A 15443-nucleotide genomic window follows, 5' to 3' on the forward strand; every position below is an offset into this window, starting at 1 on the left:
ACGGATGAGTTACAAAAAAAATCACCCCCCTTACAGTTGTCATGAAGGGCAAAATTAGCTATAAAGACCAAAAACATTTTCTATACCATGCTGTAAACATATTATTTTCTACTGTAAAGTTGGGCATTTAACATGGCGGTCTATGGGAATAGACTCCCTTTTGGAGCCAGCATCTAGCGGCCAGTCGATGAATTGCAGTTTAAGTCACTTCCGTATTGGCTTCATCAGAGAGATCGGAAAAGTTGCCCCTTGGTTTTAACCCATTGTTGGGGCAAATATTCTGGGTTAATTTCAACCCAACTTCTGGGCTTGTCCCTTTTTGACTCAATGCTGGGTTCCCAAAAGCACAAAAATTGAAACACTTCCTGTGCTGCCATTACTTTATCATGCTACGCATTAACAAGAGCACTGTCTGTGCGCCATTGTCTCAGTAATTTCTGCTGTGTCTTACAACGCTTCACTACACTACTGCACAAACACCAGCACTATACGCAGTAATTAGAGTGCACGCTTGACTTCACTTAATTGTAATCAGGTTGGGCAGAAAGACGTGGAGCTCTTTTCTTCTGCAAGTGCATTGCACATGAGACACACGAGGCACCTGAAGCACAGTTACTCTGAGCTTTCTCATTATCTAATTACATGTTCTTGGTATTCTCAAGTATTTTATTGCATGTACCCAAGTACGTTTCAGGATAAACTAAAGTTAGAGTCAGTGTAGCCTATTAGGGTAAGTATACAGTAGTTTCCACTTTTAAGCTACATTTATTATAGCTGGGGTGGTGTGGCATAATGTAGCATTTCTGTTTTTTTATCAAGCTAAATGGCAACTGATAAGTGATCACCACCTTTTTTGATTTATAAAGGACAGCTTTTATATTTTGATAACAAATATTTTGCCTTACGCTGGGGGTTTTAGTTTAATGCAGATGATCTGGAGCAGGTGCATCTCAATGGGATTTAGCACATTTAGGCCTGTTAAAGGCATAATTTCTACCATAATATTTTAAAATAACATTACTCTGCCAACAATGGTCATGCAATTTAATGATCAAAGACTTTTTAGCAATTTGCACTTAAGGTCCACTTTGTTCAAAAATCTTAGAGAACACTTTAATTGGGCATGACTCTTCTGAATGTAGTAGTCTATTACCATATTAAATTTCTTTAAAAGAGAAAGTACTGCAATTACCAAGCCCAATTTCTCTAAGGGTCTAAAGACACTGAATTACACAGTGTCCTTTGTCTAATAATGGAGATTATAGGCTATACAATTGGACTATAATAAACAAGAAGTTAAATTAGTATATACTGTATATAGTATATACATTACTACTGTATATTAAAAGTGATGTTAATTTGATCTGCCACTGTCATGCACATACAGATTTATATAAGTGAAGGGTTGTTAAAGTACCCCTGTATTTTTTCACTTCATGGATGGACCTGATCTATTGTGAAAGCCGAATCTCTGAAAGTAATTGCCAAATTCTGGCTCCTGAAAGGTTTTGCTGTGAAACTTAGATGTGGGATTTACTGCCGTCAACAATAACAGCTGCACCCTCTGGGAATAAATGTTCACTTTTCTTTTTTATTTGTTGACATCACTGTAATCTTGACCTGTAACAGTTTTAGATTAGCAACACTTTCCTTCGACTTTTGAGAGTTCTTTCTCTAGTATTTTATTTGTGCCGGCAGAGGTTTAAAAAATAAACAGTTTCTTAAAACTAATTTTCTAAGGGAAGCCTCTGGGATCTGTTATTTCTTAAATCTTACATGCTCAGTTTATATAGCTAGTGCAGAAAACATTGAATAATGCCTGCAGTACACACATGCTCACTCATTTACTTTCTAATACTTTAAATTAAATATTAATTTTACCAGGTTGTAACTAAATTGCTATATCTCATCTGTTATGCGAGTTAAGCTGCTTTTCATGTATTTTTGTATAAGCCAATTTATTATAGGCATACATTAATAAGTTACATTAATTCCAGATGCAACATTAGCTTTTCATACCATATGCAAATATGCATTAACAGTCATCTGTTTATATGTATATTCACCCAAAAACTTGAAAATTTGCTTGTAAATCTTTATTTAAAAAACAGGGTTCCCACAGGTCCTTGAAATCCTTGAAAGTTTTTGAATCTGAGGGGAAAATTTTTTGGAGAACATACATACATAGATACATTTTATGCAGGAAGTTTTCTGGAAAAAATCCATATTATTCCCTGTGTAGTGTAGGATAATATCATAAAAAATTCTAGACTTTTTAAGCACACCTGCTAATTTTTTTGTTTTAATTGCTTATATCTTCTGTATGTGAATGTTGATTCATACCAAAATGCTTTTTTGCATAGTTTTGTTTGACACATGAAAACGTCTCGGGTTACGTATGTAACTGTTGTTCCCTGAGAAGGGAACGAGGTGCTGCGTCTTCCTTGCCATATTTCCTGTGTCCCTGTAATGCCGTCTTTGGCAATATTTCAGATAGCAATTTACTTCCTGGCTCCCGCGTCACCATGTCTTTGTCGTTAAGCCTCACCATTGGTTGAATTTGACATACACATTCAGACGCACTTACCCTCGGAGGCGTCCCCAAAGTGTCACTGCAGTGACGCAGCGCAAGTTCCCTCGAAAGGGAACTGTAACAATGTATCTTAAAAGGTAACACAATGTAACCTTGCTCTCACTTGAAATGTGTCCCCACATTTAGTCTCTGAATTTGAGGGTATTGGACCTGGAAAGTCCCTGAAAGGTCCTTGAATTTGAAGTTAAATAAGGTTTGGGAACCCTGAAAAAATACCTCTTCCCTAAGGGTGTGGTGGTTTACAGGTTAATAGGAAGACCTGCAATAATTCATAATGCTGAAACAATAACAGTTCTGTATCTATAAATCAATTCTAACTGAAACTTATAAACAGTGATATCTAACCATTGGTGTGTTATTGTTTCCTGAAAAGCTTTTATTACCTCTGACATTACCTTTTCATTAACCTTAGCTAGAAAATAGCCATAATTCACTATGACATTTTGCATGACCTTCAGGGTGTTTTGGTTTCACAATGCTGGCAATAAATCCCTACGGCAGGGGTCTCCAACTTTTTTTTGTGAGCAAGGTCTACCACAATGGATAAAAATATCTGGAGGGCTACTTTTTGATTTAGTCTACTCAAAAACTTTTTTATTTATTTTATTTAACTTGTTGATATGTTTAATCATTGTTTAAAATGTTAACATACATAAAAGAAGCCAAGCTTATATTATGTTTATGTAATAAATAAATATTAAAATTAAAGCTATTAATAGAATGTGCTTTGGCGGGCACCTCACAGACTCTGTGCGGGCAACCTGGCACCACGTTGGAGACCACCACGAGTGTGTGTTTTCCCTAACCTGTATAAAAATACAATACACAGTGCAAAGGGAATGTTTAGCAGTTTAGGTTTTCCTCCAAACGCTCCAAAGAAACTACATTTTGTAAGGATAAAGGGGTCTCCTAATTGAATCTATTAGCATGACAGGTCAATCTGTGCCAGGACAAACTTCTTTTGCAGTATTACAAAGCTAAAAGCTAAATGAAAAATGGGATTTCTCCTTCAGTGTACCAAAAAGACAGTGATGTATTGGACAGCATTGAGACGTCAGATTTTTTTAGGGAATGTTCTCACAATCTTCCTCTCCGCTCGCAGCGTTCCCTACCTGTGAAGTTCTTCGACAGTTCAGCTGTGCTAATGGGAGATGCATTAGCATGAAGTGGCATTGTGACTCAGGTGAGTGTATTCAGAGGTAAGAAAGTACTTTGCCATTTACTTTACTTGCTCTTCCATTTAGCGTAATGATATATTAGCCTATTTTCTCCGTAGCTAATAAAATAGAGCCCGGCTCTTTTAATTCAATTAAGTCTATTGATCCACTGTCCAATCTTTTTGTCGCACAAGCAATTCATCACATTAATAACCATTAAATATTCGCAGATTATTTTATCTGAAATGTCTCCATTTTAGATCAAGGAAAGTGCAATATACCAACCTGTAATTTATTATAGTCATCCGGGTCTGAAGTACAGTACTTGTTTTAACACTGCCTCAGCAACAATAAACCCTTTTGTTATATCGAAAAGATACTTTGGGGGGAAACAAGGTCTGGCGTAATGTAATATATAAAGGTACTAAATTGTATGTAAATGTGTGTTTATGATTATAGATGATGACTGTGGAGATAACAGTGATGAAATGGGCTGTGTTCACTCCTGTGGTAATGGCCAGTATCAATGCTCCAGCGGCAGATGCATTCCAGAGCACTGGGCCTGTGATGGGGACAATGACTGCGGAGATTTCAGTGATGAAAATGTGACTTGTGCTGGCATTGCCCCTGGTAAGACATCTTTGCCCATTTTATGATTTTTTTAGCAGTATTAGTGAACAGTGTTGGAGGTAATGCATTACAAGTAGCATTCATTACGTAATAATATTACTTCTCTGAAGTAACAAGTAAGGAACGCATTACTTTTTGAATGTACACATTAATATTTGAGTTACTTTTTCAAAAAAAGTAATGCAAGTTACTTTTTTAGTTAATTAATTTGATTAAGAAAAATATGTACTGAATTAAACTAAACATAGTCACATTATGCACTCTATGCATACACGCCTATGTGGGAACAGTTTGAGTCAGAAACTGAGATGTCAGGCCAGAGCTTCACATTTTTGTGATGCAATATGCATTTTCTGAATGCAGAACTTTTCATTCATAGATCAAGCCTTAGGAAAGAAAAAGTAATGCAACACAATTAGTTACATTTTATGGGAGTAACTTAATATTGTAATGCATTACTTTTAATTGTAACTTTTCCCAACACTGTTAGTGAATTACGTATTTGTGTCTTTATGACTGTTAAGCCTCATTCACACGGCACAAAATAGGCAGAGAGGCTTCAGTGTGAACGCAAACATGTCCTGTAAATGTTCTGGGAACGCTCCCGTAAAGAGGACCTAGTAACGCTGGATTTCCACCGACTGTGGAACGGCTGCGGATCCGCTGCGGAGTGGCGGCAGTCAATCAGTTTCCATTCAAGTCAATGTGTGTATTTCCACTGACTGCGTTCTGAATCCGTCACAGCTCCGGCCATCCGCAGCTCTCCGGAACAAATACGCAGAGCTTCTATTTTTGCCAGATGCCGGACAGCTCCGCAGGGCGGAGCCATGACTATATCACGTGATCAAACCTGAATTCGCGAGATCTCGTGTCATGATCTGGGCTGGTCATAATTTAACGTCATAATGGGCGGAGATAGAACTAGATATCACGCGGTCATCACGTGAATTTGCAAGCCTCATGGGTCCTCGTCACTTCAGCATGCAGCCGCTCTGCAACAAATACGGAATTGGTGGGTATTGGCAGACGGCGGAGTGCGGAGCCATAACGCAGCGGAGCCGATCTGCAGCCGCTCCGCAGTTGGTGGAAATCCAGCATAACATTGCTGTAACAATCACGGAAAGCATTCTGTCTGAACAAAACGTAGAAACAATACCATAAGTGGCATGCCGTAGTAAGGATGTGCATGGCATCGCAACCAGAAGTTATGGTTCAGCTCTTTGACACAGGGATTTAAACGCAGATCAACATTCACAATGAGAAATGATGGGAAAAACATACCAACTGCAGGAATTTGAATACGTAATGCTGGGTACAGCAAAAGATAATTGGGATGATTTTGGGCTGAATTCCCCCCTTCTGACAATCCTAGCAATGTCCTGATTATCTTGATGGTTCTACAGATTATTTTATCAGATTTTCCCTTGGTGTAAGGTGTGTTAAGAGCGTCCGAATCTGATCGGAAGAACGTCAGAGCTGCCCCAATATTAAACATGTTTAATATTTACAATCAGATATCCTGATGTGTGGGGGGAACCCCAAGGACAAACGGGTGAACGTGATTTCACCAAGTGAGATGTGTTACAAAAAATGTTGATCCAGGATCACATCTTATTTGGTAAAATCACGGCAACCGGACAAACGTGGGGATGCTTTTGTCAAAGTGAGTTGATGCAAAGTAAACTTGTACAGACCATTTTCCTGCTGTCTCCATGAATTCACCCAAACCCTTTTCTTTTTTTTCCCTTGAATTTTTTTGTGAAAATCACCAAACACTATCATTGAGATTTTTTCCACACAAATTCCGGAAAATCATTGGCAGTACAGATGAACCAAAAATCAAACTATTCCAGAAAAAATCCAGGACGCATTTTCCGTGTATTTTCCGTAATCTCTGTGTAAAAAGGGCTTAAGAATACTCATGCAAATAACATTTCAGTGGTAATTGATGATTCCCACAAGTCATCTGATAAAGCATTGTATTAACAGCCCAAATATTATGTGTTCGATACCAGGGAAAACACATACTCAGATAAAAGCGTCTGCCAAAATGCATACATGTAAGTTTGGTGAATTTAATATCGGAAACAATGTAAGGGACCGTGTATAAAGTTAACATATTTACGTTTCAGTTTCATGAAGTCATTTTTCTTATAGCAGCTAAATTAACCCTAAAATGTAATTATAGGTGGAAATAAGGTGTCAGGAGGAGGACAGGTTCGTAAATAAGTATTCACAATAATATGGAGACACTGTTTCTTTATTTGAAAGAGAAAGTTTCAGTGTTATGCAGTGTTATGTTGCCTATCAAAGCATCAACAATTGGAGGTCAAACTAATATTGTGGTCAAATCTTATTTTTGTTTTTTTACCAATCTATCAAGTGGTTTCTAATTCTGCTTAACACAATTGATTAGCAGACTAACAAAGAGAGGAAAGATAAGGATCAAGTTTGCTTTTAATTGCATTAGTGAAATGTCCCTAATTTGAGAAAAAATACGAGAAAAAACTTTCTCTTTCCACGCTTGGCAGATGTAATCTCATCTGAGCTCACAAGGGAACCACCTTACAGATTTGAATCTTTTAATCTGCTGTAATTACCTCTGAAAGCTGCGGCCAACTACTACAATCCTTTCAGCTCACCAGCTTGTCATAGAAATGAAGGAGCCATTCATCAAACCAACTCCTGATGGAGGTTCTTTTCCCCCTGTCCGTCTCTAAGGGGTTGTCCACCCCGTGTCCGCCCAGCGCACGTCTCAAATCGTTGTATAACACACATACAGTCCGTGTGTGTAAAGTGGAAGAGACATAACATTAGCCTTGAGCAAAACCTGTGTATGTATTTTAGAGTTCATCGTGCTAGCATCTGTCTCTTTCTGAAGGCCATTTCTTTTTTAATGTCAAGCTGGCAGCTTTGGCAGGTTTGGTGTGTAAACATGTTTTGAGGCATTTGCGTACATCTTTTTTAGTGTCTGGGAATTCAGAAACTGTAAATCGAGGCAGACTGCTGTAATAAAGACCTCACAGTTATGCTAATATCTTATACTTAGCATGTTAAGAAAAACTTGCTCTGTTTTTGTACTTTCTGCAGTTTTTCCAGTGTCTGTGTGAATATTTAAAAGTATTAAATCAGGGCTAGTCAACTGGTGGCCCGCGGGCCAAATGCAGCCCGCCAATCATCTTTATCCCGCCTGCCGGTCTCCTTTGGCCGTTTCACAATCGAAAGGCTGCAGCCTCCGGAGGTCGCATATGCAGACTTCATACGTCATCAAGTTTAAGTCAACTGAGCATTACATTCACAAATCATACGCATATTACAACAATTTACGATTAACTAAGAATAATAGTCAACTTTATAATTGTTAAAATTCTAAAATAAGACTTAATGATGTATGGAAATGCAACCTCCGGAGGCTGTAGCCTTATTGAGAAACGACTTAAATTCGATTTAAATTCAGCGTGGTTACTTTTACCTTTCCACTGTACAAGACAACACAGAAAGGGGCTGTGTGGGGTGCCAACCATCTGCAGGTGCGTAATTATCTGATCCAATTCGAGCTTTGGATGGATTAAAGAAAATAAACTTATGCGACTACACCGCATGTGACGTGGCGACCGGAAGTGATGTATTTCAGTGTGTTCTAATCAAAACTGTGTGAAAATTATTAATTATTTTTTGTTTTACTTTATCAGTAACACTTGAATACTTTAATTACTGCTAAGTAAATTATTAACTATACATATATTCGTAGATTAAATGTTCTCTTCCATGACAGATTTATGATTAAACTACATTTTCATTACGACTGCCACTAGGGGGCGAACTCCCGACAGTTATATCTGTACAGTATGTAATGTACAATGGAAAGGCTGTTTAGCCTATATATCTATAAAATATTAAAAAAGAAAACATGTAGTGCATTTTTAGTCATTAGGAGAAGACTGGCCATATGTTGTGAATGCTTGACATGTAACAATTAATGAAAGTTAAACAGTTATAAACAAAATATGTTTAAAAATGTTGATCTTTTACACTTTTACTATTAACATTTGGCTCTTACATGTTAAACTGCAATTGTTTTTAAATATTAATAAAGAGTTTTCAGTAATTAAAAGGCTTTTAAATTTCATTTTTAAATGCATGTTTTTAATATGTTTTCTTAAATATACTACAACAAAAGTAACAAAACGACAACAACACACACACATATATGGTAAAAGTGAAAAATATATCAAAAGTAAAAATAGGGGTAAAAGTTTGGCCCGCGTCATATTTACAATTTTAAAATCTGGCCCCCGAAGAAGAGTAGTTGAAGACCCCTGTATTTAATTGTGACAAGAGCACCCTTAAAGTACGCTTCATAAAACTGAGCCAGATTAAGATTGAGAAAGCCGGTAAAGGCCAGAATAACCAGCATATTTGTAAACCCCTCTCGAATCACGTGGGAATAAACTAAAATGCTTTGCACCCTCTACATTGTTTATTTGCACAATCTGTCTGTGTTGTTTTAGCATCTTATTCACATAACAAATCGGCCCAAAATATCTATGCTGGATGCAATTTGCATGACACATTTTTGTAGGCCGGCTTTGAGTGTGAAGAATTAAGGATGTAGCATCTGTCATAAGACTCTTTGCCATGATTTGATGAATTACGTTCAATCAAAAATGTACACAAACATTTCTTTTAAGATAAAATTGTTGTAATATTAAATGTATTAGATAGTGACCCAAATGGTAATCGTCCTGGAAAATGCCTGGTATTTAATAAATAATGCACATCCATAATAAGCTATATTTGTAGTTATAGGTGCATTTGTGCTGAATGACAATGGCTTTATTCAAATACTCATGAATGACATTATTTCAGTGCTGATTGTGACCGGTCAAGCTGAATTGCAGGTGTTTTGTGCTGAAATACCAAATGCAAAAGTGGCTGTTTAATAAATTGTACATTTACCTGAGATGTGTCTTTGTTTCTCGTCACGTCCAGCGTTGCCTCCAGTGGAATGCAGCGCAGAGGAGTTTCACTGTCGTGCAGATGGGACCTGCATCCCCGAGCGCTGGCGCTGCGATGGGGACAAAGACTGTGAAGACGGCAGTGACGAAAACAACTGCAAGGGGCTCAAGAGAATGTGCGATCCTCAGGCAAAGTTTACCTGCAAAAGTTCAGGTAAACTTAACACACTGGTCTCAGGTCTGTACTGACCTCGCACATTTTTTGTACTATATTTGGCAGTCTGTGTTCATTCCAGCTGCAAAATTCTGCGAAGCAGCGGGTGTTATTTTGTACCTGATGCCATCCTTCTTGAGTTTGAGTTATCTTTGCTTCTTGCAAATCGAATTGGATGATAAATCCAGGCTTTTTACATGGTGCAATCATGTGCAATAACTGTGTGTGTTCATGTTTATGCAGCACTGTTGAGATTGAGTGGTGTAATTTCTAGTCTTGAATAATATTTTAGCTCACGGCGATGTTTATTTTTGTTGAAAAGCATTCTGCATTTTGAAAAGTACCATTTGTAGAAAGCCACATGTCAGTGTTGGGTATTAAGTAAAATACGGATGTGTAATTTCTGCGTCAATCACATCAGCAAACACAGCATGGCAAAACATTTTATAGTTCCGCCCCACATTCACACCATTGGCTTAGCCAATGATGCTTCTGTATGTCGTTTAACATTAGACATATTTACATGCACAATATTTTGTCAATCCGACTGAATTAAATTGACAAGTACAGTATAGTTTACATGTACACTAAACTTTGCAATCTGATTAAAATGTTTGTTTACATGTACATTCTATATAATCAGAACCAAATACCAAAAACTAATAAACAAAATCCTTTCATCTTTAACACACAGAAAAAATCAACTCCCTAAAACAGTTTCAAAGTCAGCAGAAAAGCAGAGGACTTGGCAACGAAGCACACAGGGTCTCTCGTCTGGATAAATGTACAAATGTCCAACGTTGAGTTGGATGTTCTTAACTCATTCCCCGCCATTGATGAGTTATGTTGTCAATTAAGAGAAAACATTTGCATTAAAAAAAAGTTTTTATGGTAATCTGCAATACCACAATTATCCACTAGATGGATAATCTACCCAATTACCCAATTAATAAAAAACTGAAGCAAAAATTATTTATAAATTTTACACTCTGTGTATGTCTTACAAAATTCCTTCACAAAAATGTAATTATTTCAGCTTTTTTCTAAAAAAAATAATTTTGAAGAAAAATACCCATATTTAAGAGTTTATAAACATAGAAAAAAATTGAGATAGGATAACATTTTTTCCCCATTTTGTTTGTTTATTGTTTGTTTGAAAGCAGAGGGTCTGTTCTTTTATTTGACATATTTGTATGTTTATATATTTTTAGAAGAAGATTTTCCTGGAAGGCATTTTGTGAAACTAAATGGCGGGCAAATAAAAAAAAGGCTGATGGGGAATGAGTTAAGACGTTTTTAGATATAGGCAAAGAAAACACTTTTCAAAAAGGCACTATTTTATATTTTTATGTAATGTTATGTAAACTACCCAGTTTAACGAGGTTTCGTGATCGTATAACGAATTCCTGTTTTTATGTGATTATCACGTATTGGTTACTCAACTGCTTTTTCCTATTTTTAAACCATTGTCACTTCGGTTTAGGGTTAGAATTGGTGCTTGCATTAGAATGTCACTCTATACATTGGTTTATACTATTTTTTTCTGATTTATTTTTTTATATGTCGCCTGGCTTTAGGGTTAGAGTTGGGTTTGGGTAAGGATGTCATTTTATCTAAATCTAACCCTTAACCGAAGCGGCAATGGTAAGATATAGGACAAAACAGTTGAGTAAATCATATACATGATTATCACACGAAAACAGGAATTTGTTATACGATCACGAAAAAACTTGGAAATTTGTGATAATATCACGAAAAAAGAATAAAAAAAAAATAAGTGACTATATAACGAAATTTCGTGAGACTGAGCTGAAAAGACATGAACGCTGCAGAATGTACAGCGCGTGACCGCATAACCTTTATAATGTGTGTTGCCATTGCCTTACTATTGCGTGTTTCTGTGCCAAGAATCATGTCATACGTAAATAAGAGGTAAATATAAGATATAAACTTAAGCACAATTCTTCTGCGCATGTGCACAATGTATTTTTGCATTCAAATAAAAAAACTACGATTCATGGTTTTACATGCATACTTTTTTCCTGCATTTGCATCCTATTGACCTCAATCATATTGATTAAGGTGTTTACATGAAGGCTTTTCAATCCGACTGAGCCATCAATATGATTACAAACAGATTATTTGGTTGCATATGCATACCTATTGAGTGACTAAAACATTAAGGAGTGGTTTCCCAGACAGAGATAAGCTTAAACCAGGACTAGGCTTTTGTTTATTTCTGAAATATAACTAGTTTTAACAAACATGCCTTAATAAAAACATAACTTGTGTGCATTTTGGGGCAAAGCAAAGGGCATTGATGTATTTTAAAATATGTCAGTGCAAGTTCTTTTCAGTTTGGACATCTCTTACATTTATTTTAGTTGTGGACTATTTCTAATCCCTGTCCGGGAAACCACCCCTATGACTATGTTTCAGGCATGCATTATGCAAGAAATTTACTTTTGAACATATTTTACTGTCATTTGTATCTATAAAGATTTTTGCTCCACTATGAGCAGAGTGGAATCAATCAACACAGGACTTTTTGATGTTACAGTGTCCTAATTGTAAATGATTGCCTTGTAAAAAAAACATGAATAGCCAAACCATGAAAGAGTTCAATAATTTTTGTTCCTTTGATGTAAAAACTGTTCTATTAAGTAATTTAATCCATTTATAGTCCACTGCGCTGTAGACACACGGCAAAAAATGACTTTCTTATTTAGTATGTTTGTCTTGTTTTGAGTACATACTTTTCTTTAATTCTTAAATTAAGAAGTATTTTCTTGATGAGCAAAATGATGACATTGGAGTAAAAAAAAATCTAAAGTTTAGTTTCATGTGCTCACGTGAAACTTTCGCGTGCCCACACGAAACCTTCATATGCAGATTTCTTTTAAAGTTATGTTTCGCGTGCGCACGCGATAGTTTCACGTGCGTATGCGAAACTAAACTTAAAAAAATCTTCACATGAAGGTTTGGCGTGTTAACTAGTTAGTTAAATAAACTAACCTTTATTTAATTTTTTTCCATGTCCCCTTAGGGGAAAAATAATTTCTTGAATTGTTTAAGAAAAAAATGATTTCAAGATGTTTTTCTCACCCCAGGTATTTTTGCTTGTTTTAAGCACAAATTCACTTAAATTTGATTTTTTTGTCTAAAATACTAAATACTAAAAATCTAAATTCTAATTCCACTGATCCTAAAACTAGCATTCACCTGTTTAAATGATCAAAAAGGTAGATCAAAAACAAGGAAACCTGATTTTAAGTCGCGTATTCACCTGCTTTTGACGTTCCCTCTCCTTTTGTTGCATACAGCACCTACAAACAACAAATTAGGCCTGACAGCTTGATTCATGTAGAGATCTAACTGAGTGTTGTGTCCCAAGGGAAGTGTATCAGCAAGAGCTGGGTGTGTGACGGCGACAATGACTGTGAAGACCGCTCAGATGAGGAGTCCTGTGAGACCTCCGTCTGTAAGCCCCCCACTCAGCCCTGCGCTAATGATTCCAGCACCTGTCTGCCTCTTCACAAAATCTGTGACGGGAGAAACGACTGCGGTGACCAATCAGACGAGGGGCCTTTCTGTGGTGAGTACGCGATGCACAGCTGGATGTGGAAATTAATAAGAGGATGGATCCAAGAATTGTGCAAAGTTTAAAGACTGCACAAAATGGAAGTCAATAAAATGGACAGATTCTTATTAGATGAGCCAAAACTGGTAAAGGAAATGCACACATGTAGCATTGTCATCCTAGAAAGCATTTAATATGTGTTACACTCCTGCGTGCATGATAGATCATCAGTATTTCTAGTTTGTTTCCTGCAAGTAAAAAATAGACTTTGAATGAGTATCCGATTAAAGTTTATTTTGGCTTCAGAGCTTACAGACAAGGACTAAAAGCCACAACACTTCGATTTTGATTTCATGTGGTTTTTAATCAATACAAGTGTTGGCAGTGATATTTAACACCTGGTCTGTGATGCTTATGTTCACGGCCTCATTGTGTTTATTGTAGATCTTTGCCCTGTGAACAACACACATTAAAGGGATAGATCAACCAAAAATTCTGTCATCATTTTCTCATCCTTATGTTGTTTTAAACCTGTAGTTTTTTATGATCACAAAAGAAAATATTTTGATAAATGATGGTGAGCATGAACCATTGACTTCCATAGTAGGAAAAACAAATATGATGGAATTGAATGGGTGCCATCAACTGTGTGCTTACCATCATTTATCAAAATATCTTCTTCATCATTTATTACAAAACTTCCTTAATATTTGTTTTCCTACTATGGAAGTCAATCAAAATATCTTCTTTTGTGTTCATCAGGATAAAAAAAACATGTTTAGAACAACATGAGGATGAGAAAATTTTGGGGTGAACTATCCCTTTGAAAATTGCTATTGTATTATATGCATTAGTAAACCGAAATGATTGTTTGGTTAGTCATGTGGAGTAGCTCTAACACAAAAGAAACAAATCATAAGTAGGCTATACTCAATCAGAATAGTATAGAAATGGACTCATACACTTGAGTAAATCAATATGTATTGTGTTTATCTCCCTGTTGTTGAACAGACCCCAGTATTACTTTATGTCCAGACAGTGTGTCCCTAAGGACTGCTTAAATCTCTTTGAGTTGTGTCTATGAACAGGTGTAATTGAAAACCAACACATGCTCTGTATGCTACCAGTGCATGAAAAACATGAAACCTGCTTGAATCAGAGATGTGAAGTCCTCTCTTGGGAAAGAGTCTCCAGAGATGTATAATTCCCTTAGGGACTGTTAACACCTGGTATTAAGATGCATTTTGGTCAATCGGATCACAAGTAGACGACACTAAATACAGGTGTAAATGGGGTGTAAAATATTTTGAGCTCATCCACTTTTGACCACATTCAGAGGTAGTTGTGTTCGAACGGCCACTTAAGACCGCCTCTTCTCCGCCTATTGATCTAATGTGTGATGTACCGAGAGCAATGTTTTTACTTCAGTCCTGACTTCTAGCGCGAACCCACAGTGTTTGGCGCGGTCTTTAGGCTGTCATTGATAAAACTAAAGTGGCTGCTGTTAACCTCTTTCAGTTTTGTTTCGTTTTGCGAACGTGTGAAAGTTCAAAGCCCTTACATATACAAAGCATTGTGCAGTATGTATGCTAACAACACAAGCAGCAGGCGTAATATTAGTGCACGTCAACTTAAGTTGTCATTTCTCCCGCTTGTGTTTTAACCACTCACCCCCTGAAGTAATCAGGACAGAAGCGGTCGAAAGTGGACAAAAGAGATAGATTCAAACTCCAGGTGTGAACGAACATGCGTCTCTCTCATCCACTTGTGATCCGATCGACCAAAATGGATCTTGACTGTGCGTTCACAGCAGACGCAGAAAATGCGGAAAGCGTGAGTGATTTACATGTTAAGTTAATGCAAAGATGCGAATAGGCATCCTGCGGCGCGAAATGCGTGAATGGGCGGGACGCCCGGAAAGCGCGGATGGCGCTTTTCACACAAATTGAGCATTGCATCTTGACTGTGCGTTCACACCAGATGCGGAAAAGGCTTTAAGTGTGAGTGATTTACATGTTAAGTCAATGCAAAGACACGAATAGGCATCCTGCTGCGCTGTAAGTGCGAATGGCGTGGGACGCCCGGAAGGCGCATTTCACAAAAATTGAGCGTTGCATCTTGACTGTGCGTTCACACCAGACGTGGAAAAGGCGACAAGCGCGAGTTATTTACATGTTAAGTCAATGCAAAGACACGAATAGGCATCCTGTGACGCGGTATGCGCGAATAGCGTGGGACGCCCGGAAGGCGTGGATAGCGCGTTTCACACGAATTGAGCATTGGACCTTGATTTTGCGTTCACACCAGATGC

At 37.2% G+C, this 15443-nt stretch overlaps 1 protein-coding gene across 5 annotated transcripts in view; it reads left to right on the plus strand.

Annotated features, from left to right (window-relative positions):
• lrp1bb (low density lipoprotein receptor-related protein 1Bb) overlaps positions 1-15443 on the plus strand; it is a 392748-nt gene that overhangs the window by 218668 nt on the left and 158637 nt on the right. For all 5 annotated transcript variants that reach the window (XR_008647172.2, XM_055216546.2, XM_055216547.2 and 2 more), the window contains 4 exons: positions 3696-3776; positions 4210-4380; positions 9373-9552; positions 12947-13147. Coding sequence is in view for 4 of the 5 variants with exons in the window: in XM_055216546.2 (XP_055072521.2) it covers positions 3696-3776; positions 4210-4380; positions 9373-9552; positions 12947-13147 (633 nt within the window). In the remaining variant the exon portion in view is untranslated. The remainder of the gene's footprint in view (positions 1-3695; positions 3777-4209; positions 4381-9372; positions 9553-12946; positions 13148-15443) is intronic.

Source organism: Misgurnus anguillicaudatus, chromosome 17 (genome assembly GCF_027580225.2).
Source record: "Misgurnus anguillicaudatus chromosome 17, ASM2758022v2, whole genome shotgun sequence".
Lineage (NCBI taxonomy): Eukaryota > Metazoa > Chordata > Actinopteri > Cypriniformes > Cobitidae > Misgurnus > Misgurnus anguillicaudatus.